Source organism: Athene cunicularia (genome assembly GCF_003259725.1).
Source record: "Athene cunicularia isolate RWA chromosome Z unlocalized genomic scaffold, athCun1 chrZ_part1, whole genome shotgun sequence".
NCBI lineage: Eukaryota > Metazoa > Chordata > Aves > Strigiformes > Strigidae > Athene > Athene cunicularia.
Window position 1 is genome coordinate 321,588 of NW_020799142.1, and position 24,951 is coordinate 346,538.

The window sequence follows — 24,951 nt, forward strand, 5'->3', positions numbered from 1 at the left end:
GATGGTTTTAAGCAACTGAAAATGAGGCAATAAGAAGCTGTTAGTCTGCTTCTAGCATTAATATCACAGAAGTACCACTGTGTGCTATCTGAAGCTTTGCCACGCAAGCGCAACCCCCTACCTCTGTGACACTAAAGCTGTATCTGTGAAGCACATCTAGATGTTATGGATTTCAAGACAGGAGACTAGACTGTTCAGGATGTTATCTAAAGAATTCATGAAACACAAATCCCACCCACTTAAAAAAAAAGCTTCCAGTTCATTCTCTTACCTTGCTTGACAAGTGAGTGACTTTCACACCACGTAAAAGCAAATACAGCAGAAGACATGTCTCTCACCTCCTGTACTTGCCCTACTGCCCCCAATCCCTCCATCCCCTCTCAGCATGATCACCCTGAAGGTTTGCTTAATTTCCAATAACAGCTGTTATTATATAAGGATGAATACAAAAGCAATGTATGTTAGTTCGAAGATGTAGGTTTAGACTGAAAAAGTCTTCATTTTCAAATATTGGCTTTTCTAAAATGGCTTAAAAAGAAAAAGAGAGAAGTCTTATCATAAATTAATATTCCATTTAAAAATATCCCAAACCTCCTTCAGACAATTTACTGCCATGGAGGATTTCTCATAGAATAAGAGCAATCCTTTTGTGAGACATAACATCATACTGGTTTTGTGTAAGCAAAAGCAGAATTACACTTGGTTTTGTTTTGGTAAAAGTAAGCAAAAGTTAATTTCTGTGAAAGACATTATCTGGAACATAAACACTTACTTCAACAGAACCAATCTTCCTGGATCTTGGAAGGGGTGACTTTCTGTGTATGTGAATTGGGTCCGATACCATTGGCTTGAACATCACTACCGACCGATCTGCTTCATCTCTTTTAGGAGCATGTGCCTCCTCATCACTATCATTTCTATGAGAGGTCTTCTTCGAGCCTTCATTCTACAGACAATACATAATTCATTTTCAGTTTAGCTGCTCACCTTGAAACATGTAGACAGAAGTGGCTGTTAAATGTATCTTTTGTGTAAACATAAAGCAAGCTGATTTTAAAAATACAACAAGCAAACCACATATTATTTAGCCTTTAATAATCTGTGTGTATTTGCTCCTAACCAGCCATTGCATATGACAGTGTGGTCCTAATCAACCACACTGTTCATCCAACCTATCTTATTCCAATTTTCTGTTGACACAGTAATAAAATTCTGACCCTGAAGTCAACAGAATAATTCTGGCAGACCTGCCCATAAATCTTCGAAAACATTAATCCTTCCACAATAATCTGTATTCATAAACATGCTGAACTACCTTACTTAAATATTTATTTCAGTTGCCAGACTAACATTGATATGACACTGATGTTGAGATCACTTTTCTTACAATGAATATTTTGTATTTCTAGCAAAAATCTGGCAAAGCCACAAAAGGTCCACATTACCCGTGTCCATTACCTCAGTGTCCATTCAAAATGGAGTAATACACTGGGACTGATTGTATTTTACTAGACATTTTTCTAACAAAATAAAAATCACTTTTGTATTTTTTACTCAACAATTTCCTACGTTTATTTTAGGTATGTCTGCATCCAGAAAAACTAACTTCTGCTTTAAAGAAAGGCATAATTATTACCTCTCTGGAGGCAGGTCTGTATCCATATCCAGCTGGTAAATTTTTGTCTTCTTCACAGCCTTTGGCTCCTGGACTAAAGTGCAGCTCTACATGAAAACGTTCTTCTGAAGAAAGTTCCTGAAGGAAAATGATTAAATAGGTTGACACTTTAATACATAGCTTAACACCACTAATTTCTGAAGATATTTAAGCAATTTAAATACCTTGTTTGGATCCTCATAAAGCATGATAACAATCTGTGTCATGTAATTGAGTTCATTGACAATATTTAAGTAATCCATAGCTCGTTTCCATTGTTCATCTTTTGATTCCTTATAAAGAGAGAGGAAAAAAAAAATCAATACATAAACCCCAGCTTTCCTCTTGAAAGAGACTGCAGATTTCCCTTTTTCCCCGTTTACATGGATTTTACATTCACAGCAGAAGTACGAACCTTTTCACAACTAAGGAAAATGCAGAGATACAACTTGAAAAAAGAAGTGACTTATAATTACTCATCAAATGAATGAACAGTGAAATTCGAAACTTGTCTTATTTTATTTCAGTGTATCCTTCATGTTCTTTCACCAAACATATGTCTTGTAGACAGAGGCACTGTTTTAAACTCTCCTGATGGGAATTGCTAATTTTGCAATAAACTCATTTCAACTAGAACATTGTGGAAAATTTTTCGAGATACCACTCTACCAATCAGACAGAGTAAATGCAGACTTCTAGTATTTAGAGGAAGTTTAACCATCACATCCCAAACTACTTAATATGAATATTCACCTTTTTTCTACATTTAGCAATCCACCTTAAAGGAAATTTAAACTAGGAGTGTATCTGCCCTGGCATATGTCACAGAGGTACAGGATTAAAAATGCTTTTGCCATCAGTGAGTTTAGTCATCCATTACCTGAAGCAAGCATGTCAATACAACTATTTCAAAAGTTAGTATCTTAATCAAGCTCTGTCTTAGAAGCAGATGTGTAGGCTTTGTGGTGCTGCATTTGTCCTCTCCAAGAGTTCAGTTAGATCATTTCTGAATCTGAAGACCCTGTCTTTTTCAATCCTTGGTTTCAAAGCCAATCAGATGGATAATACTGCACCACCTTCAAGGTATTCTACATCAGTATAGGACAGTAAGACAACCAACTGAACAGGAGAAACTGGAGAAAACTAAGAAGGGTTGGAAGGATGATCTGGGAAATTACAGGCTTGTCAGCTTGACTTCGGTGCCCGGGAAGCTGATGGAGCAGCTCATCCTCAGTACCATCATACATCATATGCGGGACAACCAGATGATCAGGCCCAGTCAGCATGGGTTTACGAAAGGCAGGTCCTGCTTGACAAACCTGATCTCCTTCTGTGACAGGGCGACCTGCTTATTGGATGACGAAAAGGCTGTGGATGTAATTTACCTGGACTTTAGCAAGGCCTTTGACACCTTTTCCCACAGCATTCTCCTGGCAAAACTGGCTGCTCGAGGCTTGGAAAATCACATGCTTTGCTGGGTAAAAAAACTGTCTGGATGGCTGGGCCCAAAGAGTTGTCGTGAACGGAGTTAAATCCAGTTGGTGGCCGGTCACGAGTGGTGTTTCCCAGGGCTTGGTTTTGGGGCCACTCCTGTTTAATATCTTTATTGATGAACTAGATGAGGGGATCAAGTGTACCTTCAGTGAGTTGCAGATGACCCCAAGTTGGGTGGGAGTGTTGATCTGCTGGAGGGTAGGGAGGCTCTGCAGAGAGACCTGGACAGGCTGGAGCCATGGGCTGAGGCCAGCTGGAGGAGTTTCCATAAGGCCAAATGCCGGGGGCTGCCCTTGGGCCACAACAACCCCCAGCAGTGCTACAGGCTTGGGGAGGAGTGGCTGGAGAGCTGCCAGTCAGAGAGGGACCTGGGGGTGTTGATTGCTGGCTGAACAGGAGCCAGCAGTGTGGCCAGGTGACCAAGAAGGCCAATGGCATCCTGGCTTGCGTCAGCTATAGCGTGGCCAGCAGGGACAGGGAAGGGATCTGACCCCTGTACTCAGCACTGCTGAGGCCACACCTCGATGACTGTGTTCAGATTTGGGCCCCTCACTACAAAAAGGACATTGAATGACTCGAGCGTGTCCAGAGAAGGGCAACGAAGCTGGTGCAGGGTCTAGAGCACATGTCGTATGAGGAGGGGCTGATGGAACTGGGGTTGTTTAGTCTGAAGAAGAGGAGGCTGAGGGGAGACCTCATCACCCTCTACAGCTACCTGAAAGGAGGTTGCAGATAGCTGGGTTTGAGACTCTTTAACCAAGTAGTAATTGACAGGACAAGAGGTAATGGCCTCAAGTTGCGCCAGGGAAAGTTTAGACTAGATGTTAGGAAGTATTTCTTTACAGAACGAGTTGTTAGGTGTTGTAATGGGCTGCCCAAGGAGGTGGTGGATTCCCCATCCCTGGAGGTGTTTAAGATTCGGGTCAATTTAGCACTTAAGGATATGGTGTATTTGGGAACTGTCAGTGCTACGTGAATGATTGGACTAGATGATCTTCTAGGTCCTTTCCAACCTAGATGATTCTGTGAACTTTGCACTACATGAATGTTCATGAAGTCTGGAGGGATGTCTTGACAATATGCCAAAAGTAAAAAGTATTAAGCCGGTCCAGAAGTGAATTCAAGCAAATCCTGAATGGTAACATGGAGGTAAAAATTGTTGGAAGAATTATAGGTGACAACATAAGACAAAAAAATGGATCATCTGACCTTTTCAAATCTCTTTAAGACCATAACATATACAGATGAACACACTAAAAGAACTTAGCATTACTGTAAAGGGCATGATGTCTTCCACCAATATGCATACAAGTAATCTGAAATATGTCTCTGCATATGTAATAGGAAATCAAATGTTTGAAGAAGTGTGATAAATTTCGAAGCCACTTAAGAAATTTAAGCTTTTCATTGATTTAGGTTTAGTAAGATTGTTTCAGTAAATTTTAGTAAGACTGAGTCCTTCTGGTCCTCTCAAAATTTCAGAGCTTTAACAGGAAAAGTGTTCAACTTACATCACATAAGGCACCATAACGAAGGGTAGATAGCAGGGAGTGGACATGACTCTCGCTGGTGAAATACAACCGTGTACGAACATGGCGTTCAGGGGACATAACACCCCTGGAGTAACTTGAAAGAAAAAAAATGTTATTAGATCATAATGAGATGTGTCTCTATTTTAGAAATAGCTGTAACAAATAAATAAATCATACTGAGCTAGTAAGACATTTTAAATATGAAAGTTATGGAGTATCTCTATTAAGTCTTATGAAAACGAATATAACCATGTAAAAACATGGTTATAAAAGTCTTATGAAAACGAATATAACCATGTAAAAAACACTTACAGAGGGTGAAGCTTATTTACAGTATCATCATCTTGAGTTCTCTGAAGGTCAGAACGTATTTTTCTAACTAGAGGAGTACAGTAACCTTTGGCAATCTCTAGTTTCTCAGCCTTAGAAATACCATATTCCTGTGTAAGAAGAAACTGACTTTTAAAACTCAGTTAAAAATTAAAGTGCCTCCTAATTCAAAGCTTGTATATTAAAGCCAATTAATCCTCTGTTTATTTGCTCTGGCTGCAAACAGTTTTGTTTAACATTTTCGTTATATTTGATTACTGACATCCCTTCAAGGAACAAGCTGTTTGCCTTTTTGTTGTTTGATCTGATACCCAGAAACAGTTTTTAATTCACTAGTTAAAACCACAAAGTGGTTTTACCTTCTGGTATGATGAAGCTTTTTTTCTTAAGCAAAACATCTAGGGAGTTATTCTTCTTCCCTACTCTCCTGGATTTAGACATCTATGATGCATTTTACCTCACCTGATTTCAAGTAACATTTTTTTTTTTTTTAGTCAATAAAGAGACATGGGTATATTACCTATTTAGTATGTCTAGCTTAGTCTAGGGTAAACCACCTCACAGAAGATCTCCCATTCACCTCAAATAACACTGAAAATGGTAGTTAAATAAAACTGGAAAATACTGTATCTGCTGCAGTATCTACAGTATTTAAAAATCTCTTCTTCCAGAAGCTTCATGCTCTGTGCTGCACATGATTGGAAAGTTCTCTCATCATTATGATGGATCTTCAGGTTCCTCTAGAAAGCAACATAAGCACTTCTCCTTTGCATTATTTAGGCTTATGAAGTTTTGTTTTTCTTACTTCAGTATGTGTCCTCACTCTCTAACACTCTATTCAAAATTTAAGATTAACAGGCCCACATAACAAAACACATACTTAGTACCATTGCTCTTTTGTCCTCCTTGCTGCAGGGAGTTTGAGAGATGGGGAGAGGAAGAAGTTCCCTCACTTGCGGCATACAATATGGATAATACCTGTCTTACAACAGTACTCTCTAACTGCAGGGACACTTGGGGAAAGCTTCAGTCTGTTCTGTCCTGTTATCACAAAACAATTTCAAGTCCTGCAGCCTACAACATTTTAGAGCTAACTTGAGTTTAACAGCCTGTAGTATAAGTTTAACTTGTCTGTTTCTCATCTGAAATTCTATGCGTACATTTTTACCAGTGAGACCATTCTGAAGCAGCAAAAAGGTCTTTTTAAATTTAAATTGCTTAAAACAAGTCAAACCACATTAGGATTAAGTGTTACTTGCAAAGAGCCTAAAAATTAAATTTCCTAAAAGCAAGAAGAATGAAATTAAATGTAATTTTAGAACACACAGCTGTTCACAGGGGCTCCATTTAAATCTATGATGAATGGCTGAGATAAACCACTTTAAGACACTACAGTAAATGAAGCAGACAGGTTCCCATCTTAAATTGCTAGAAAAATTCACTTTGAACACAGTTTAATGAATTATGAATCAAATTTTCTTCAAAAAACTAATCAGCTTGCCACCGCAAAATAAGAGGTAATGTTAAAGGCTTCTACTACTGCAAAACAGACAGAGTAAACATTTTCACAAAATTTGAAAAAACATCTATTGTACAATTTATTCTGTTTAATAACTGAAAATGCTTACCTGAGGGATCACAATGTCAGCTAAAGCCTTTGAAAGTCTGTATAACTCCATTGTGTTTTCTAATTTTAAGGAGCCATTGTGCTGCACGTCATATTTTATACAGTCATAAATATCAGGAATTTTGCTAATATCATATCTTCCATTTTTTGTTTTAAAGTCTTTTTCTAACTTGGCCCACCTGCGCAGCATCAGTTCTAGTGTTTCACTGTGGTACAGCTGAATATCTAGATAGACACATATCTCATGTAAGCAATCAAGTTCATCCAAATAATGAAAGGGAGATTTTAATTAACTGGTATTAATAGTTGAATACAGAGGGATAAAAGGGATCAAATAATTTAACTGCATTACTTCTAAGAAGAATCATCACAGATACATAGCTACATCAACGTAATAGAAAGCTTTGCTGCAGAAGTTCACCACTGGACTTTTAATCAAAGCTACAGCACAAAGAATAAAGTATCCTACAGCACAAATCATGTACACACACACACACACACACACACACACACACACACACGTATAAAATTCAATTAAAAAAAAGGCTGTAAGAAAATTCCAGGAGGGACAAAGTGAAACAGGACAACATCTCCGTTTTATACCAGACCACATATTTCATTTGTCTCTCTCTCCTGTATGTGTCAACAGTAAGATTCAAGCAACCGGTAGAAGGGATAGATCATTCCCATCCCAGGGGAGGAGATTAGACCAAATAGACAAAACCCACTGATACTATGTACAAGCAACACTTGTACTGCTCAATCTCAGAACAGAAGCTGTTTCTATACTATACACTGCAGAGAACATTGATAAATAGTATTCCAGTATTTAGCTAGTATAAAAAAAAGCACTCTGGTCACTTCCAGCATCACTGGTTCACCACCATTAATACTGAGCATCACTCTATGCAATAATACTACACGTTATATAGTACACAACAGATCTTCAGCAAAGATACTTAAATATAAAAATGTACCTATGTAAATTAGCTTTAGTACCATCTGCTTTTCCTGCTACTTCTGTAGAATGCTGAGTTTATGATAATTAGGACAAGAATTCCTGTAAATATTTGAGGAACTTCGGAACACCACACAGAGCCCTTACCTGCAATATAACCACGTGTTCCTCCTGCTTTTTACTTTAAAATTATGCATATGGAATCAGACTGTGAAAATCCCTAACACATTGTTGATGAAAGTTCTGCTAAAAGCAAATTTAATGAAGAAAAGTTATGTTACAATTCTTTCTCAGATATAAACAAGAGAAACTAAATATAACTACAAAAATGTTTAAGTACCTGCAGACTTTGGATCTTCCATTCTTTGCCTGATCTGAGAAGTCAAGCTCTGGATCAAGGAATAAACCTTATCACACGTGTTTACAGGATTTTTGATAATCTGCATTGATTTTATCAATGAGATGCTTCCAGATGGAGTAAGCTGCAATTTGATATGAACACAAAATTATGTAAACAAGATGACTAGTCTTAAGAACTGGGGAGATAAGATGGAACATAAGAAAAATTCCAAGTACTGTGGAAAAAGCGTTCAAGTAGATTGCAATTAATTTTTGAAAGCATTTCTCAATTATCTACTTCCTTTGAGGCTTTAAGAAAAGATAACATATCAAAAGGTAGTAAGATTTACTAGATTCAAAGGTGAGAAGAAATTCTCAGGGCAACTAATTCTATACAGTAAACATATGCAATTTCAGGAGTTCCTAAACCTCTTTTTTTGTTCCAAGACAGGTAAATTGATTTTAAAAACTGCACGTACTCAGCAACTTTCGTATTTTTCCTTCAAATAACTATTGTATTCAAAAGCCTAGAAAAAAGAAATGTTATCATTAGGCTACATGTCCCACAAAATACTTTTTGTTCTGTGAAGTACCCTCCTCAGTACAACTGGAAGGAAGAACTGGATTTACAGTAGAAACTGATATCTGCAAAAAAGTTTGTCCCTGTTTCAGGTTTTTGTTTCTATAGGACTGCAGCACAAAAACAGAAACAGAAAGAAACCCTTTAAATGCACATACATCGAGAACATAGAAGATATCCTTCAGAGATGACTTAATTATAGAAATTGCAGATGCTGCAAATTATCAACATTGAGTGTCACTTAAATGATACAGACATTATCCATGTAGATTGAGGCTTCATCTAATTTTTTCAGACGTCTGCATAATCTAAAGTAAGCAAACAATGATATTAAACAATAAGTTATGTATATAACACACACACACATATCTGCACTTTCCCAAGTTACCTCAATTACACAGGATGATTTGGACATGGAAAACTTCTGCCCTCCACCTAATAGTAAGCAGTTCCTAGGTCTCTATTATGACCAAGTAAATCATTAGGAAGGGTGCTCTGACACAGAAAAAACCTACCTTGTTTTCCCAAATCACAAGTAATTTAAAAACAAAAACCCCCCAAAATCACCCCAAATCCAAAAAAAGTTATTATCACTTTATGATCTCAAAGGTTAGTTACTTTCAATGACTGTCTCAGAAGGGTGTGCTCTATCACTTCCAGGCACATTTCAAATCCTATTATATCTATATAGCAAAAAGAAGGGGTAAAAATAAATATATCCTTGAGACCTTGTACTCTCTCACTTTTTCCAAGTACTGCTGAATCCACTGCTGACAGTGGTTTGGATGATACTTTTAATCTATATATTTAAACAAATCCACATAAAGCATGCACACAGGGTAGTAAAATTGGTTTTTAATAATTTGCTCTCAATAACTTTTAGAAAACAGCAGCTTAAGCTTAAACCTCATTTGAGGACTCGTATTCAGTCATTATACCAGAGAGAGTAAGGTATATTGAAAGAGAAAGGAGTCTCTTAACAATAATAATCATTATTTACATTTAAAACCAGGAACAATAATTCGTGTCCTGTACAGCATAAACTATATTAATATGCATTAATTTAGCATGCTAATGAGACATTGATTAGAAAGTAGTCTACTCGTTTTCAGCATCTTAGTATTCTTAGAGTTTTTTTTTAAAAAAAAAGGTCTTGTAGATTAAATATTGAAACAACTACAGGAGGCAGACAATACATTTTGTAATACTACACACTGTCAAAGTAAAGATTACAGAAAGTGTAAACAATGTAGTTTTATTTCTTGAATAATTAAAATATTTTTAATGGAAAAGTGAAACAGATTTATGAGTGAGGTCCCCATCTACTCCTATTTCAAAGTTTCTAGCTATTCTGATTACTCAAATAGCAATACAGCTCAAAATATCTAATAACACAATTGGTACAGCTTCCTTTGTAGTTCAAACTATTTGCAAGCACACAATATTTCAAAACAGATACAAAAAATCACTGCTCATTACTTTTACAGAAGAAATTTATGTGGCTATTTATTTCATTTCATAGAAAATTAATCAAATGCTAACCTTATCGTAGTCATCAGCAGTAAATTCTCTGTCTCTCTGAAGAATTTCATGGAGTCTTGCTTTAACACGATGTTGACAGCTGCTTAAAGAATCACTGTCGCTGTCCAACAGACCATTCATATTAGCACTTTTCACCATCTGGACAAGAATAGGAGTCAGCTCTCCCTCTAAGGCCAGTAGTCCCTAAAGCAAATAATACAATTAATCAAGCAAACAGAAAAGATGAGAATATAAGAGTATCTGAAAAATCACTTGTCTATGCGTTAGATAAACAGGGAGTTGGCAGACAATGCAGATATTTGCATAGGAATGGTCCCAAAACACTGCCTTTGGTGTGCAGGATTTCTACAGTGGGTGCAACAGTGATGGTGACATGTCATAGAGTATGCTCCATCATCTCAGTGATGCCAGCATTGCTCCTGAGAGGCCACAGCTGTTCAGGTCTTGGGCTGCAAGGAGTGCACAGTGCCTCCCTGAGGCTGAGAACATCAGCAGCCCTACTTGTGTGGGACATGCTCTGCTCAAGGCATTGAGTCACCAGATAGTAGCTATGGAGAGTTAGCAAACCAAATAGCATCTGGGAGGACAAATGGGAGATAGACAGGGTCTTTGCAGAGACTCTAAAGAGGCAAAAGCCAAACTCTGTGTTGCACAGGGGGACAATCAAAGGCTATAGTTGAACAAGAGATGAATGGAGACTTCCAAAATGGAGAAAGAAAGATGGAGAATATGTGACTTCTGGAAACAGAAAGGCTCGGAAATAAGGAAAGAAATGGGGTGGTATCTCCTCAAGCCTGCTGACCAAGCAGAAAGCAGGACAGATGTCTGAAATACTTCTGCATCAATACATGCAGCATGGAAACAAAGAGAAGAATTAAGAAGTCTCAACGCTTGCAGACCTTTAAGTTTATTCAGATTACAGAGATGTGCTGGAGTAGTTAACACGAATGGAGTTTTGCTATAGCTAGATACAGGATGTTTTGGAAGCCAGGAAGGCAAGGAGGCAGCAGAGATGGCTCTATACAGAGGAGCAGCTTGAACACTGGGACCTTTGCTTTCAAACCAGTGACAAGCAAGTTGCAATTTTATTTGTAAGGATCAGAGAACAAATAAGCACAGGTCAACATCATGGTGGACCTCTGCTAAAGCCACCAGTTACAAAAAGGGAAACAGATGAAGCCTTCTTAACAGAACAGGAGGAAAGCTGACTGCAGGCCCTGTTTTCCAATGGGTGCCCTTAGCCCTGGGTACCTCATGCATGGGCAATATTGCAGGGGACAAGCAATCCAGATTTCTGGAAAACCTAAACCCCTCTCTGTCACTCTGTGTTATTATTGAAGGTCATTCACCTAAGAAGTATTTATGTGACACTAGCACTGTCTGCGTCCTCTCACACAGTATCACTGAAATGCAGAAGTGAATATATTATTAACAAGTGGAAGTATTATGCATGCAAAGGGATATTCAGGAGGAGGAGGAGAAGAGGAATTTGCCTAGCATGAAGACAGGTAAAAGAATACTTTGGTAAGTATTACAGATGTAGGAAGTTCCAGATTCTGTGTTTTGTATTATATTTCCTATAAATTCATGTTTGTAATAAAAAAGTCATGCTTTTTAAACATCACCACAAAATTAATAATTTCACATCGAAAAATACATGTAAAAAGTATTTCTTTTAAGTGCCAAGACACAGTACTGCTACCATGTCTTACTAGGTATCTTTTTTGACTGGCCCAAAGTAAAAAGTCTCCTGTAAAAACTTTAAGAAACTACTTCTGTTAATTTAAAAAAAAGCGTCAATGTATGGTCTGTACAATTTCCCATTAAAATACATGCAAAATAGTTTATTTATTGCACATTTCTAATAGCTTCAAACCCACTAATTTCCTCTATAAAGTTACAAATCAATAACAGAAAGATGGTTGGAATGAAAAGTGTTGACTTCTGAACTCCAAACCTTCTGGTCCAAATCACTGAAGTGACTGAAAATTGTTATTTTTGCTCATGTAAAAAGAATACATTATCTCAAATCAGTTCTAATGTCTGTGCTTTAACCAACACCAGCATACAGTCTATCACAGAGATCTGACAAAAATTTGAGGAATGTAAGCCCTAAACAAATAAGCAAACTAAAAATGTTGCCAGTCACATCCTGGGCTGCATCAAGAGAATTGTGATCAGTGGGTCGAGAGAGGTGATTCTTCCCCTCTGCTCTGCTCTTGTGAGACCCCACCTGGAGTACTGTGTCCAGCTCTAGGGCATTCAGCATAAGAGAGACAAGAACCTGCTTGAGCAGGTCCAGAGAAGGGCCACAAATATGATCAGAGGGATGGAAGACTTCACTTAGGAGGACAGGCTGAGAGAGCTGGGGTTGTTCAGCCTGGAAAAGAGAAGGCTCTGGGGAGACCTTATAGCTGCCTTCCAGTACTCAGGAAGGGCCTACTGAAAAGATGGGAAGGGATTCTTTCTTAGGGTGTGAAGTGATAGGATGAGAGGTAAAGGTTTTAAACTAAAAGAGAGCAGATTTAGATTAGATATAAGTAAGAAATTCTTTACTGTGAGGGTGGCAAGACACTGGAATAGGGTGCCCAGAGAAGTGTTCAAGGCGATGCTGGACGGAGCTTTTTGAGCAACCTGATCTAGTGGAAGGTATCTCTGTCCATGGCCAGGGGGGTTGGAACTAGATGATTTGTGAGGTGGCTTCCAATCCAACCCATTCTATGATTCTGGAGGTTGTTATTGGAAAGGACTAAGGTATATTAGTAGACTGTATAATTAAAACCTGTCTGCATCTAATAAAAGAGATTCAAATGCTTAGCCCATTAACTGGATACTTTTTCACACTGAACTAAATATTCTTTGAAAATATATTTCTTTTAAAACACAGTCTTCAAAAGAAAAAATAAGAACATCACAATTTTAAAAATTGAAAATACAATTTAACATTTTACCTTTGCAAAAGCTGCTGCAGTCATCTGAACTCGTCCCTCATCAGAAGCGTAGATTTTGAGATCATGTCGGTAAGTGCTATGTAGTCTAAGTAAACCACATCCAGGAAACCCAGCATAATCTCCTACCAAACAAACATTTTGCTCAAACTCTCATTTTGCACTTGATTTATGGAGGGATTTATGCTGTTCAAATTTCTTTTTATTTATTATATATATATATTTTTTTTACCTTGTCCACCTGGATACATACACCTGAAAGCCCTTCCAAGCTCCTCTGCTTGCACCCTGCCTGCAGGAGTCAATTCTCCTCCCCATTTTAGAACCAGAAGCAGAGATGGCTCATTTCTTCTATTATCTAATTGTACACAGAGAGAGGGGTTTAGTAGTGAAGTATGTTCAAAATATTTTGGGGTTTTTTGCAAATGAACAAAAATATTTGGACTATGCAGGGCTTCAGTAAAGGATCTCTTCAACATTATGAATCTTTAATAGCGTTCTAACAATAAAAAAAATATTGAACTGAAGAACTAAAAGGGCACTTAAGCAGAGAAACCCGAAGTAGTTAAATAATGGAGAAAACATAAGTGTAAAATATTTAGCATGCAGTCTGAAGCAAAAAGTAAATTGAGACGGAAAAATTAAAACAAATTGGCTGGTAAATACAGTTATTTCAGTCAATAATCATGGGTCAAGGATGAGAAAAGCTTTAAAAAGTTTTTATATAAATAAATATATATAAATAGCAGTAAATGTTGAGTGGGATTTTCTCATCTCAGTCTGAAAACACTGAATCTTCTTTTCACCATACTTTTCTGTTACAAAACAGCAGTGTTAGAATACAAATTTACTTCATAGTTTTAGGTGTAGGATTCAGCAGACTAAGAGACTCTGAATATCTGCCAACAACACAAACATTCATACAAAACAACATATTCCCTGTAACATCAAGAACACTTGGTATAGCACTAGTCCTTGACTATTTAAACACACATGATATTAAGTGATTAGATGCAAAAGTAATACTATACCTTCCTCTTCACTGGAAGTCTTTGGGCAACCATGAGGAAGATATGTTAACTGAACTTTGCGATTTATGCCTGAAAAATGCCCGTACCTGAAGTAGGAACAGGGGAAAGTGAAAGGGGAAGAGGGACAGAAACATTTTGAGTATTCTCCTCCAAACCGGCTATGCTTCTGCAACAGGATATAATAAATCTATGCTGGTCATTGATTTGAGCATTTGACCATCATTTAATGAAGCTTAGAAAAAACCTGACTCAACAAACACAGAATGACTATAGAAATATCAAAACATTTAAAAATGTTTTTTCACAACACTAAACATAAAGGTATTAGGAAAAAAAAAAGAAAGAAAGAAGGATTTTCAGATTGCACAAGTACTTTATCTTTTCAGAGCTGCAACTGCTGTGGCTATGAGCATCCAGAATCTGACCTGGCAATGTAGATGGCTACTATTTTGTTAGGCAATTAAGTTCTCAAGCAGAACTCAGTATATCAAACAACCATTATAAATTTAAATAATAACTGTCTCTGCCTTGATTTAAAAAAAAATGTTATCTACTACTATTTAGAGTTCTGAGAACCCAGATCTTTAACAAACCTTGATGCCTTAGGTTTTTGTTGTTTTGTTTTGTGGGTTGGTTTTTGGGTTGTTTTTTTTTAACTATTAAATATTTCAGGCTTAATATATACAGAGCCTTATTTATCTGGAAACCTCCAAGTTTGCAGTAAGTAGACCGTATACATGGTGAAAGTTCTTACTGGCTCCATCAGACTTCATTATGTCACACACTGCAAGAAGCAGATCCTACACTCTAATATTTTCATTTTAAAAACATGCAAGAATATAAAATTTCAGATCAAAGAAAGTAAGTTTTTCATATAGAAAATATACTCAGACACCAGATAAAGCAGTAAGTTCAATTAAAAAGGAGAAAAACCAGAGATGGCTCAGTTCTCCTTCATAATGTCAAACATGACATCCTTTTTCTTGATAACCCTTGTACTTGAATTAATATATCATTACATATTTGATAACCATTGCAATCCAAGCAGTAACTGGTCAAACAGGTCAAAATAGCAGATACTTTGTTGCTATGAAGCCTGAAAATTAGACACTTACATTTCTAACACAGTCTTTAGCTGTTCAAGTTTTGCTTTACTTTCTTCAATTTCAGAATCATTGTTTTGCCCAAGTTCTACAAGGAGCTGCCTTGCTATATCAAGTACTTCCTAAAGAAAGAAAACATAGGATTTACTTAAATAGTGTTCTACCTGTAGAATACTACAGTAAGAAAATAAAGACAAACTTGCCTGCAGCTGTTTTGGTTTTTTCAGTTTTAGTTTTCCAGATTTATAACCATCACATTTTTCAAAGAGATCAAAAAACCTTTAAGAGAAAGAATATTGATTTAAAAATGCAGTTATTAATTAAATCACTTGAACAAGTGGCTCTTAAATTTAAAGCAGTCTGAAATTAGCACCTTTACACTATTTGAAAAGCAGGTTAAAACCCGCACTAGAGAGATCAAAGGAACCTTTATTCAAATTCCATTTCCTAAGAAAGTCTTCAACAGATTAGAGAAATAAGATCATTAAAAATGTTCTCTTAACTAAGTGTTAAAAAAAAGAGGAAAAGATATTCTATATACCAAATGACATAATACTCAAATACACAGGTATGGCAATTCTTACTCTTCAAGAATGATCCTGTAGGGATCCTATAGGAAGTAGAGACCAAAAATATCAAATGAGCAGTCCTACAGTTTTACAACATCTCTGTATTCGGTATCTCTGAATGCAAGAATTTAGTCCCAAACCAAGTAATTGCTTTTTACTGAAATTGCACCTAATTCCAGGCCACTTACATAACGTTATGAATTCTAACATAAAGATGGTATCTACCAGATATCAAACTCTGACAAAAGTAAAAGACAAAAAGGTGGTGCAATAAGATGACATCTCACACAAGAATAGTTAGGAAAAAAAAGAGAAAGGCAGAAGTCACAGTCAAGCAGTGAACCAGAAAAATTCTTTGCTGCATTATTCTGAATAAAGACATCTATAGAGACAAATACATTTTCATTAAGGACTGTTCACAAGGCACAGCATGTGATGAAGGAAGTCTGCACAAGTAATTTGACAGTCCTGTTAGAAAAGAGGTGCATACTTGTGCAACACTTGCAACACCAGCTAGATTTAAAACAAAACAAAACAACTTGTATGATGCAATTCCTGCTCAACTCCTTGCCTGCAAATCCCCACGAAGTGAGTCCTGCTCATGCAAACTAATTTTTACCAATATTCTACTTACTTCTGATGTTTCACTTCCATTTTCATTTTTTGTTTCGGTGTTCGGTCCCCATGGCGTATTACAGCTATAACACACCTAAGTTCCATCCTGAAATTTCAAGAGTTATATTTCACAATTCTATATATGAGGGTCTTTAATATTAAAACCACCATGAATCAAGACGACTGACAAAGTTGTATTTATCTGATGTAACTACAGGAGTGATGGAAGGATAGGTAAGAATATAAGGTTAACTGAAAATGATGTAACGTTTAAATATAAGCATTGATTTTATAACTTAGGTAACTACAGACTATCTATTTTAAGTAGATTTTTAAAAACAACGATATTGATGTTCATTAAATGAGAGAGCATGTTTATTAGAAACTATGCATATTAAGTTGGTGCTGGAACAATGATGAGCAGTGAAGGAAGCTATGCATAAAAGATGCTACACTTGAAAATCTGCCATTCTATACTCAGCTTCACTAAGGGTCAGAAACTGTGGTTGCTGACATAGTAATTGTGACTCCTTCCTTGTTTTCATCACACAAAACAAGCGCTCATAGGCCAAAGTGGGCACACCTTGTGAAGAGAAAAAAAAAATTCACCCAAAAGTTTTATTAGGAGCTTGCACAATTCAGGTGTAGCTACTATTTTCTTACATTGTTCCAGAGGTGGTTGGCACAATAGGGATGTCTTCAGCTTCCAAAGGAATCGACCATGGTATCTGAAACTGGGGAGCAAGTTCTCTCATTATGATATTTCTAAAAAAGGGATTAAAAAGAGAAGAAAAGACATTAAGTATAATGCATAGCTTATACAACACATACAAACTCCAAACCAAAGAGATAATACATACAGGCGTTTTTATCAATGTAGTTTTAGACTACTAGAACTCATGAGTCTCTAGATGCATATTTTTGTGCCAATTGTGTAATAAAAACCTACTTATACAACATTTTAAAGCTAATACAACTGCTAGAGACATTAGCCTAATGGGCCTGGATTTGTAAGAAACCTCAGGTTTTGAATTATAGTTCCTAAGAGTTTCTTGGATATGATTTAGTCTTGTTAATATATATTCATACAGCTGATTGCACTGCCAGACTCTAAGTCCCTGATAATCAGCTAGCCATTCTCATCAAAGAATAACTGGTACCTTTGGTGGTAATTTCTCAAAAGTTTCTATGATAGAACTGGAAAAACAGGTAAAGTCTCTGGTCATAACTACAAAATGACAACACTGCCTTCACCTACAGAATGTTGTTAAATCTTGGTAATGTTCTAATTCAGGTTAATATCTACATAGGAAGTAGTAGCATGGATTAAAAAAAAAAAAAAGTCCATCTTAAAGTAGCATAAGACAAAATTTAATTTCTAAAAAGGTCAAAAGAATCTGCTGTTACTTAACATTGCAGTGTATTACTTTAAGGAATAAAGCATAAGGAAAACATGAGATAACTTTTTTCAAAGAATTCAACAGCTACAACAATTTCAATACGAAGAAATCAAAATGGGTCTAAGAACTGTAACTCTAACTCAAAAAGTGGCCTAAAACAAAAGAACTACAGTTGTTATACAGGATTTCAGCTTAGCTCTTCCTTCATTTACCAAGATCCCAGACCATTTGATAATGCAGAAAGTCACACTGTATCTAATCAGTGCAATCTTACTGTAAAGCCAGTTCAGCTGGCCAAAATGGGATCAGCCTACTTTGTTGGCAGAGTTCACTACCCATTCTATATAATCCCTTGTTAGACCTTTTTTACTCCCACTAGTAGAAAGAAGACTATATGACAGAAGATACCTTGAGGCTACATTAGTCTGGATTTACCACTATGAAATCTAGAAATGTACAAATATACACCAGCTACAGGTCAAGAACAGTGTACATTAATTTGGGCACATATTAAACAGCAGCAAGCATAACCATACAGTGGTGCTTCTCTACTTGAAAAAAACCCTCAACTACCGTTATGAACTTAATCTGGCTTTCAAAATACTTATTCAGTTAGCTTTAAGTATTCACAAAACACTCAGATTCACGTTTTGGATGATTTTAGGAATATGGAATTTAGGATTTATTTATTGATTCAGAATTCTTTATAATATTTTATTTTATTATTTAACTTAATTACTTACTTTATATTTGATTTGAAATAATTAATTTAGGAATAAGGAATAAATAGCATATAAACTAGTCACATACAACAGAGTGAATAGGCAAAACTCCTGAAATAGATCAGTAAGATCTTACCCCAGTATCTTAGCACAATCATCATAGTATTTCATGGAGTTTTTCACAAAACTGAAGCCATTCACATCACAGACATAGGATTGTCCATTAGCACGCAGCAAATCAAAGCCACAAACTGTTTGCTGTTTTTAAGAATAAAAGTTCAAAAACATCAAAAGATCACCTTCCTTAGGATTGCTTATTCTAAATAAACTTGATATTTTGTTGTCTTTAACCATGTTAAAATATGACAGATAATACCTTTTGCCAGTACCATGTTAGGTTCACTCATGTCATGCAAATATCTTGCTATTTTAAACTTTATACCCCCAACTTGATTTTACCCTTCCTACATATGCCTAGCAGTATCAGTACTGAAGGTCAAGTTCACATGTGCACAAACTTAACCTTCATGATTTACAGCACAAGCAATGATGAGCCTACGGACACCCAATTCTAACAGTGTTTCCCCTACACATATTTTTTAAGGATGGCAGGCAAGAAATGACAAAATATTGGTAAAGACATTTTTGTCAAAATTTGACAGGATAGTTTTGACACTGACATAATACTGATATTGATAGTACAGGATACTAGATGCTATTTCAACAGATTACTTTTTAAGATCTTAAAGCCCACTTTGCTAGGTGATAGAAGTTCACATTGTACAGGCTCCAGAATGCCACCACAGTTACGCACAGGTAATAAGACAGACTGAAAGACAGCCTTTTAATAAGACAGGTGAAAGGAGGGTTAAGAGATTGAATGAAGTTCTGAACAAAGGAATCTTAAAAATATACAAAAATTGAAACTATCAAACACTTCAAATAAGGACCTAATCATGTCAGTACCAAAGAAACATTTAATTGGGCCCCATGTAAATACTCGGTAACAAAGTTCCAAAAAATTAAATACTGAAATTGTGTTTTGCTAACTTAGAAAGCACTCACAAAATGTGTGAACTGATACACTGTGGGTTAGCAAAGCACAACAGCATCATATGAATCCAGGAAACTTACGTAACATAAGCAATCTATCCAGAACTTTTCAACCCACTAAAGGAAGAAATCTTCTAGACAAAAAAAATACACAACTGTGGAAATTTAACTATTCAACTTCCTAGGAGTTCTGCAGCAATTATCACTTCTGGCTCTGTGCACTAAAACTCCATGAAGTTTCACTTAATAAAAAATTAACACTAAACGTTTCATCAGATAGGAATGTAATCTGCTTACTTTAAAAGCAAGGCATACTTTCCAAGCAATTAACTTCTCTCTTGCATTCAGGATGACTGGATACCTCACTTCTTTTCCTTCACTATCTCGTTCTACCTTGCCATCCAGAGCTGGAGATTTCCGGGCTTCAGCATGAGCATAGTCTGGACCTACTGTGTACACCTTAATTGAAAAACAGGAACTCTTGTTTCAGTGTAATTAAATTACATTACATATATGTATACATTTTGCTAAATTTATCTCAGATGTGAGACTTCAAAAGATACTAGATGCTTTCATCAATTGAAAAGTTCACTCTAAAGTACCTGTCCTCAGTGGCATTCTCTGCCTTCAGAGAACACCCATCATTTACTGACAACATAGGATAAAGCAAGAGGAGAAAACAGTTGGAGCACAGGTAAAGAAAAATAATAATTATAAAAGTTAATGAATAAAAATGGATTTCTTAATTATGGTGGTAGAAAGGTAAAGAATAATGCTTTTCTCTCCACAACATCTGCAGATCTTGGGAGAGCAGATTAATTTGAGAACTATTTCAGTTTACTTGATTATGGAAATCTGGCTGCAGGACTAAGTGATTCTCTAAATTAAAAAATATTTTCATCTTTTAGGCAGGACTAAGCAAACCGAAGATCTGTTCAGTTTTAGCATGACAAGGGAGGGACTTGAAAGAATGTACTATCTATTCTGCTGCAGTTTTGATGCTCACTGAAAGGGTTGGGGCATATGCTACAAGAGACTTGACAGCATCTCTCAAAAATGGACTACTGTCACTTTATTTAAAAACCAAACTCTAAGCTGTGATAAAAAAGTATACAACTAAACCAGACGATTGCAAATACTGCCCATTTAGTCAATTCAGGCAAGAGGGCAAGTTGGTGAAACCACCTAATATAAAGCTAACAGTCTTGTTACTTGAAGAAAATCCACTATTTATTTCAGGTGTTAAAAGTTCACAGCTGCTGCTTGATGACTACACTACAAGCATCTAAAGTAGTCTCCATTCCCCAAGTTATTTGCATCTCTTCAGGTTGCTAGAACCTCTTATTTTTTGAAACAGTTTGTAAAGATCTTACACAGATGTCTGTAAACTCGGATTAACATATTGCAAAGTGTTGCATGATATAATCATCTAAAGAGTATAGCTCATGGAAACGCAGCAACTTAAAGAACAGGGAATTTGTTTGAGAACATAAAATGAGGATTCCCCTCATGTAACACCAAGTGGAAGGAGATTGCAATTGATAAAAGGGCTCTTTGGCCTAAAACTGGATTATATCTCACAAACTGTAAACCTCCACTTCCTGTCTAAATAAGATGATCTCTCATGCGTATGTAACATTTGTTTTCACATATTTTGTGATGGGCTTAAAATAGCCAGAACTATCACAAAGAGAAATAAAGCATCTCCACACATGGCTATACCTATTCTGCTATTGTCCTGTTTTATCATTCTTTTACAATACTTAATCTTTACATCTGTTAAGAAAATAAATGAACAAAAGAGCGAAAGTAATTACAGATAAGGTCAATGCATTATTTTCTGCAACTTCATATAATTTTAGTATGTAACTTTTATTTATTAATTAGAATACAATGATAGTTGGCAAAATCTATTTCAATTACAGACTACTTCATAACCTTCAGACAAAATATCTAGGCAGCATCTGCTTACATAGGCAAGTATGTGCTGTTCTGACACCAATACAATACAAAAAAAGAAAGACAACGTAATAAGCCTCCAGCACTTGATTCTAACAACGTAAGAAAAGTTGCTCTACGTTACAGGTACTGTGTTTAGCTAGAGTAAGAATCATGTTCTTTATTTATGAACTGTATCAAAACTTCATTAAAATTTATCCTTGACACAAAGATATAAGCTCTTGGAGCATTGATTTAAATATAAATAAGAAGGTGCAGTTGTCATACCTTCACATCAGTGCCATCTGTAGGCATGAATTCCTCATAAATATAGGAGCCTGTTTTTCTCACACTGCTTTCAGGGGAGTAAACACTGCTTCTGCTGCCAATCTGAAATGAATATTTTTCTATTAATAAACTCACAGGCTACTGCCTGAGAAACTGTAAAACTCCTTAAAATAACACACTTGTACTGAGAAAACACTTCCTGTACTAAATGAAGCAAGTAGGTTTTGATCACTCCCTAGAGATTTTTGTAAGATTCTAAAAGTGCACTGATTGCGTATGCTTCTTTACCTGTAAGAATCTGCAGTGGATGACAATCTATTGCAAGGAATAAGGGTCTTCATTCAATCTACATGTTCTCCTGAAAAGAATTTCTCTGATCTGCCACTACTCCTACACAAGCAGGACATGATAAAATAGGTCCCAGCTAACATATGGATAGGGCAATTCTCTTAGGTATCTACATATTTTCAACAGCTTTAGTGCAATACCCTCACCTTTCGAAAAAGCCTCTGGCTTCCACCTCCAGCAGATGTTGGATAATAAATGTAAACATTGTGGTCCTCAGCACTAACTGGTTTTTCTACAAAAGGCTTTTGGAAAATTTCTCCATTCACTTCCACATGATCTTCTCCTTCAATCAAGCTGCATTCTGAAGAAACAGTGCAAACAACAGAGATGTAATAACATATTAATGGAATGAAATGATTAGACATTTAGGATAACTTTGTAGGTTGACACTGAAAGATTATATTACATTTTGATTCACTGATTTGTTACTGACTGCACAAAGATTTGATGATCATGTGTTGAACACGTCTGCATTATGTTACCTGAATACTGTTCCAGGATTCTGTTGATTTACTCAGTGTCAGACAGGAAATTGTCTCCTACAGATGCATAAGCTTACTTGGGCGCTATTTTTTTTTTTTTAGTGTTTTGAAGACAGAAGCTAAGGCTGTGTGCCTCTTTCTTCAGTGACCTTCTCTGAAATATCATGGGGATGGCAGATGGACATTGAACATGGCATAGTGCAAAATACAATAGTACTTTTAATAGACTGAGAACTGTCTCACATACTGTGAGACTGATGTACCTCGCACAGTCCTCTGCAATCAGGGATCAGGAATCTCTTCACTGCTGGTTGGATGAATGTAGCAGCTTTTATTTGACGTTTGTAGGATACATGAGTCCTTTTCCCCCTAGATTACACAGGTATTTTAACTCAAAATTCCCTACCTCTTAAGAGGAATTACACCACAGTAATACTTAAATTGTCTTTATTTTTCTTACTTCTTACTCCTGTGTCTTGCCCTGTCATTGCAATCTCCTATTGCTGCTGTAAGTTTTCATTTTAGTAAAAAAACCTGTTAAGTTTGTTTTCAGGTACAGAAAAAAAAATTATTCTAATTTATATTCAGAGTATATAATCTGCAGGTCTATCTGGACTAGATTTCCCTTATATGGTTGCTTCCATTTAGAAGGGAAGGTATTCAAGAGCCTGACTTGTTTCTGTCAATATTACTTTCCTATGTAAAATTACTAATTACTGTGGGTAATGAAGCATCATGAATGCTGCTCTCTTTAGTGACATATTAGAACTCAGTTTGAGTTTGGAGGCCATTGGATTAAGAGGACTGTAACACCAGGCTTCAGCATCATGCTTTTTAGGTGCATACCTGTACTGTATTTGGTTGGGATGGAGTTAAGGTTCTTCACAGCAGCTGGTATGGTGCTATGTTTTGAATCTGTGACCAGAACAGTCTTGATATTTTAGTTTTTGTTAAACAGTGCTTACACAGCCTCAATGCCTCTTCTGTTTCACATAATGTCCCCCACAGCCAGTAGGGGTTAATCCACAATACTTTATAAACACTGGAGGAGAAATCAATCTCTGCACAAATGAATTACTTGTCTAGCAAGTGAAATTTAGCTTTCTGCTATATGTGCTGTTCTCCAGTGAAAACAAAAAGTGGTTGATATTTTAGTCATCATTTTTTACCTTGGGGATTGTTTGGATCACGGTTCAGAATTGCATAGCGAGGAAGTAAAATGCCTTCAGCTTTAAGAATACCATATACTTCTCTTCTAGAAGAAAAGAACAGAAGTAGCACAATAAGAAAGCAAATGCTGTCAAAATTTTGTTTTTACAGTCCATGAGTAAGGAAAAAGGCATATTTTTTTTTAAATCACACAGCATAAGATTACATATATAATACTCTACTTAATATAATGCTTTAAAGGGCAGTGACACAGCTGTATCTCTGCAGTGATCCCATCACTATCAATAAAAATGTAATTTACTGTGACAGTCCTGTCATCTCCACTCTGACAGTGCAAGAGCAATTTACATAGAAGAATTGTTTTGTTAAAGGATATTATTAACATGAAGGGTTGAAAAAGTTTATACAGGACAGCAACTGAAGGCACCCAAACCAGCAAGTCTGCTTGTTGTTCAGAAGGCTCCAGTGTTTATGTATTTTGTTCACTATTGTTTTGTTAGTATTTGCTATGCATGATTACAGCTCCAGAAGAAAATTCACTTTGAATACTACATTTCTATTAAGTATCAACTTAACAGGAAAAAAGACCTTTGGTAAATCACATGAATTCAACAATTACAGGAGTTTGTACGGTTGCTATACATACCTATGCTATATGTATTTTCAGAGTTTAAATTTTTTAATTTGCTAAGCTTTAGACAAACAAATCACCAAATTTCTACCTTGTTAAATCTTCAGATGTATCAATATAAAAGCAGTAAAAGAAAAAACACACCTAAAGATATACCTCAGAAAACTATGCATAGATTAATATAGTATAACATTCACTGTTAACTGTTGCTATGCAATAATAACAGATTCTCACAGTCTCTGACATGAAAGTAGTTTGCTGTTCTCAGGTAATTAGTGTTGCTTACCTGTCTTGTATGTGATACTGCATATTCAAGTCATTGATTATGAATGGATTCCTGAGCTTTGCATAGGCAACTGCTTTGTCCAGTGGAAATCCTAAAATATTTATTAAGGCAAATAAATTAAAGCTACAAGACACAATACCAGTAAATAGTTTAGAATCTTTTTATTCAAGATTTAGAGTACAATCAGAGACATATTTCAAATGGGAAGATGCTTCCTAAACTACAGACATAATGTCAGCTTAAGACAATCACAAAACTACATTCTAATGTTAGTATAGGCTGTCAAAAGCAGGGGTCCTGTCCCCAATTCC

The 24,951-nt window shown here is 36.1% G+C and overlaps 1 protein-coding gene across 8 annotated transcripts in view; it reads right to left on the reverse strand.

The window, feature by feature from the left end:
• The window catches only part of PPIP5K2 (diphosphoinositol pentakisphosphate kinase 2), a 52,366-nt gene that overhangs the window by 14,096 nt on the left and 13,319 nt on the right, over positions 1–24,951 (reverse strand). For all 8 annotated transcript variants that reach the window (XM_026865655.1, XM_026865654.1, XM_026865653.1 and 5 more), the window contains exons 4-24: positions 24,641–24,731; positions 23,723–23,808; positions 22,218–22,372; positions 21,724–21,825; positions 19,795–19,956; positions 18,581–18,702; positions 16,986–17,087; positions 16,342–16,428; positions 15,342–15,417; positions 15,151–15,260; positions 14,036–14,121; positions 13,237–13,362; positions 13,008–13,129; positions 10,057–10,239; positions 7,936–8,077; positions 6,639–6,862; positions 4,993–5,120; positions 4,660–4,774; positions 1,840–1,947; positions 1,637–1,753; positions 773–946 (exon numbers count right to left, since the gene is read on the reverse strand). In XM_026865655.1, the coding sequence (XP_026721456.1) occupies positions 773–946; positions 1,637–1,753; positions 1,840–1,947; positions 4,660–4,774; positions 4,993–5,120; positions 6,639–6,862; positions 7,936–8,077; positions 10,057–10,239; positions 13,008–13,129; positions 13,237–13,362; positions 14,036–14,121; positions 15,151–15,260; positions 15,342–15,417; positions 16,342–16,428; positions 16,986–17,087; positions 18,581–18,702; positions 19,795–19,956; positions 21,724–21,825; positions 22,218–22,372; positions 23,723–23,808; positions 24,641–24,731 (2,618 nt within the window). The remainder of the gene's footprint in view (positions 1–772; positions 947–1,636; positions 1,754–1,839; positions 1,948–4,659; positions 4,775–4,992; positions 5,121–6,638; positions 6,863–7,935; positions 8,078–10,056; positions 10,240–13,007; positions 13,130–13,236; positions 13,363–14,035; positions 14,122–15,150; positions 15,261–15,341; positions 15,418–16,341; positions 16,429–16,985; positions 17,088–18,580; positions 18,703–19,794; positions 19,957–21,723; positions 21,826–22,217; positions 22,373–23,722; positions 23,809–24,640; positions 24,732–24,951) is intronic.